Below are 3,057 nucleotides of genomic sequence, written 5' to 3'. Positions count from 1 at the left end.
AGGTCGTAGGGGAAGTGGCCTGTGGAAAGGGAGAGGGGTGGGGAGGGGAGCTGGGATGGGCCTGAGCCATCCCCTGCCCACCTCTTCCTGCGGGGACCGGTCACCTACCTGGGGGTCCCGGGGCTCCAACATCGCCTTTCTCTCCCTTTTGTCCTGGAAACTGGTGGAAACCTGTGGAGAGCAGTGGAGAGATGCCACCTCAGCGCTGCAGCATCCCAGCCCCAGCTCTAACAGGCCAGGTGTCCCCCCTGCCCTGCCCCACCTTGCTGGGGGTCCCTAAACTGTCCCAAGGGGGCTGGGAGAGAGACACTCCCTTACCAGGGAAGGCCGGCAGCGCGGGATGGCCAGAGTCGCTGAAGGCCTGCAGGGATGCAAAGGAAGCAGCTGCAGAGACGGCAGCATCCTGGGTGCCTGCCCCTCAGTGCGATGCCGATGGCAGCCCCATGTGCCAGCCCTGGGCAGGATGTCTCCACAGCATCCTCCAGCCCCTCCAGCCAGGTGGGGAACAGTGGGTGCACCCAGTCACCACCCCTCAGCAACCCCATCATGGAGACCGTGTTGTTACTCACGTTGCTGCTGTCGTAGACTATGCTGCCAGGTGGCCCGGGGGGCCCTGGAGGCCCTGGGGGTCCCGGCAGACCCTGAAAGGGGAGAAAAGCTGTGTCAGGGTCCTGCAAAGTGGACAGTCCCCATGGCAGGGACACCAGAGCCATGCCATGCCCCAAGGGGGCAATGAGGGAGGCATGTGCCCTTTTCCAAAGGGATCCGGGTCCCCAGGGAGACCCTCAGGGTGTGCCCCCTGCCCTGCTGCGCCAGCAGTCTGGAGGGGGTGCAGCAGGGCTCACCCGTAAGCCCAGCACGCTGCTGACATCTGCAGGGTCACCCTTCTCGCCCTTCATCCCGTTCATGCCAGGACGTCCCTGTGGGTGAGCAGCAAAGATGAGCCCCTCGTCCACATCCCCCTGACAATCCTGAGGTGACACCCTGCTGTCATCTCTGACACCCAGGCATTGCCTCCATCTCCCCAGAATTTCCCCACCCCTCAAGGACACAACAGATTTTTGGGTTTGGCAGGGACAAGATGTGCGCATTGGGTGGCGGGACGTGGTGGTGAAGGCAATGTCTGAGGGGACAAACAAACCAGGAGCAAGTCTTACAGGTCTGCCCGGAAAGCCGATCTCGCCCTTCACCCCTGTTCGTCCCTGAGGGCCCTGGAGGAAGAGAAGATGGGGATGGGGATGCTCAGAATGGGGGCACCCTCCAGCCCCCTCTGCCCTGGGTCAGCCCCACGGGATACGAGGAGAGTGATGATGGTGACTTACCGAGGGTCCCATTGGTCCCCGCAGCCCCGGTTCCCCCTGCAGACAGCAGAGAGGGGAAAGGCGTCACCACCAGGACCACCCTGCACCCATTGCACAGGGACATGCTCCCCATTCCTGCAGCACACCCACCTTTTCTCCTTTCACCTTCGCAGTGACCATGGTCCCATCAGGGCTGATGATGACGCCGGGCTCCCCTTTGTCCCCCTACAAGATAGGAGGAGGGGCGAGGGGAGGTGGAGGGACCAGGCCCCCTCCCATGGCAGGGCTGGCATCACCACCAGGACCCAGTGGCCAGGCAGGATGGGGGACCAGAAGCATGACCACCCCACGGGGTAGAGGTGGTGCAGAACAGTTACCTTCAACCCCGGCGAGCCCTGGGGACCAGCTGAGCCCCGCTCTCCTTTTGGTCCCACCGGGCCCTGCAGGGAGGAGCACAGAGCCCACGTCAGCCCCAACCCACCAAAGGCAGACCCCAAACCCCTTTCCCCATCGTCACCACCACACCAGCACCACTGCAGCAAAGCGTGGCAGGACCAGCAACCAGAGTGTGCCCAAAGCTTCCACCAGGCCCACCCCTGTGGTCCCCAGCCCTGCCACCGACTCACCGGGAAGCCAGCACGACCCGGTCTGCCCTGTGGAGAGAAGCAGCGATGCCGTAAGAGAAACCCCCCTCTGTCCAAGACACTGCGTGCCCTCCCGGTGCTGCTGAGGGGTGGGCACGGGATGCAGGAGGAGCACCTACCTCTGGACCAGGCAAAGTCACCAAAGACTTCTGGAAAAAGAGACAAAATGAAGTTTTCCACCCTAATCTTCACTCTAATTGCTCCTGGAGAGGTCCCCTCGGTCCCCCCACCCCCTCCATGACAGGTGCTGGGCAGACCCCTTCCCTGCCCCAGGTTTAGTTTTCCCCAGCCAGGGGCCACCACTCACGTCTTCGCTTGAGACAGCAAGAGCCTGTCCCGGGGGACCAGGTGGACCAGGGGGGCCGGGCAGCCCCACACCATCTTGGCCTCGCTCACCCTGGAAGACACAAACCTTCAGCCCCAGGGCCACCAGTGGCCAGTCCCTGTCCCCAGCCTGGTGGCACCCACCTTCTCGCCGGGGCTGCCTCTGTCACCTTTGGGTCCCTGGAAGGAGGAGCAGGCAGGGGTGAGCTTCCTACTTGGTACCATGAGCAGCTGGACCCTGGCTCACAAGCAGAGACACCCCCTCCTGCCTGCGGCTCAGCAAACTCTTCCAGGCCACCCACCCCCCGCCTGCAAGGTCCAGGCAGCGAGCCAGCTCGGGACACGCTTAGGTGGAGGTGGTGGTGAGCAGATGGGGACGGGATTCGAAGCAGTGTGGGCACCCCTGGCATGTGCTGGGCTGGTCCCAGCACAGGGGAACAGTCGAAAGCACCAGGAGCAGGGACGGGTGTGGAATTTCAGCTACTGCGGATGGAGCTGCTGCCAGTGGCCCTGCAGCAATCAAGGGTGCCTGGAGAGAGGGGGCTTCTGGAAGGGGGGGAGCTGACGCTCCTACCTGTGGTCCAGGGAAGCCCTCCAGGCCAGGGCGGCCATCCACGCCGGGCACACCAGCATCGCCCTGCAAGGAGGTGCAGGAAAGGGCAAGATGCAGTTTGGAGCATCTTCCTGATGGTCCGAGGCTGGGGAGCACTGGGGTCCTGCCCAGTGCCTGTCCCAGTCTCCCTGTGCTCCTACCTTCAGTCCTGGCAAGCCAGGCAGTCCGGGGCTGC

General features: G+C 63.7%; 1 protein-coding gene across 1 annotated transcript in view; it reads right to left on the bottom strand.

The window, feature by feature from the left end:
• Nucleotides 1–3,057, bottom strand: part of COL18A1 (collagen, type XVIII, alpha 1) — a 10,645-nt gene that overhangs the window by 2,949 nt on the left and 4,639 nt on the right. The window contains 14 exon segments of the mRNA XM_010133077.1: nucleotides 82–171; nucleotides 319–361; nucleotides 570–641; nucleotides 846–920; nucleotides 1,158–1,211; nucleotides 1,323–1,358; nucleotides 1,452–1,526; nucleotides 1,679–1,741; nucleotides 1,928–1,954; nucleotides 2,065–2,094; nucleotides 2,253–2,342; nucleotides 2,414–2,449; nucleotides 2,844–2,906; nucleotides 3,023–3,057. Coding sequence (XP_010131379.1) covers nucleotides 82–171; nucleotides 319–361; nucleotides 570–641; nucleotides 846–920; nucleotides 1,158–1,211; nucleotides 1,323–1,358; nucleotides 1,452–1,526; nucleotides 1,679–1,741; nucleotides 1,928–1,954; nucleotides 2,065–2,094; nucleotides 2,253–2,342; nucleotides 2,414–2,449; nucleotides 2,844–2,906; nucleotides 3,023–3,057 — 789 coding nt within the window.

This window comes from Buceros rhinoceros, unplaced genomic scaffold (assembly GCF_000710305.1).
Source record: "Buceros rhinoceros silvestris isolate BGI_N320 unplaced genomic scaffold, ASM71030v1 scaffold33243, whole genome shotgun sequence".
Classification (NCBI taxonomy): Eukaryota; Metazoa; Chordata; class Aves; order Bucerotiformes; family Bucerotidae; genus Buceros; species Buceros rhinoceros.
The sequence above is the reverse complement of the archived record's forward strand: the minus strand, read 5'-3'. Positions and strand labels throughout refer to the sequence as shown.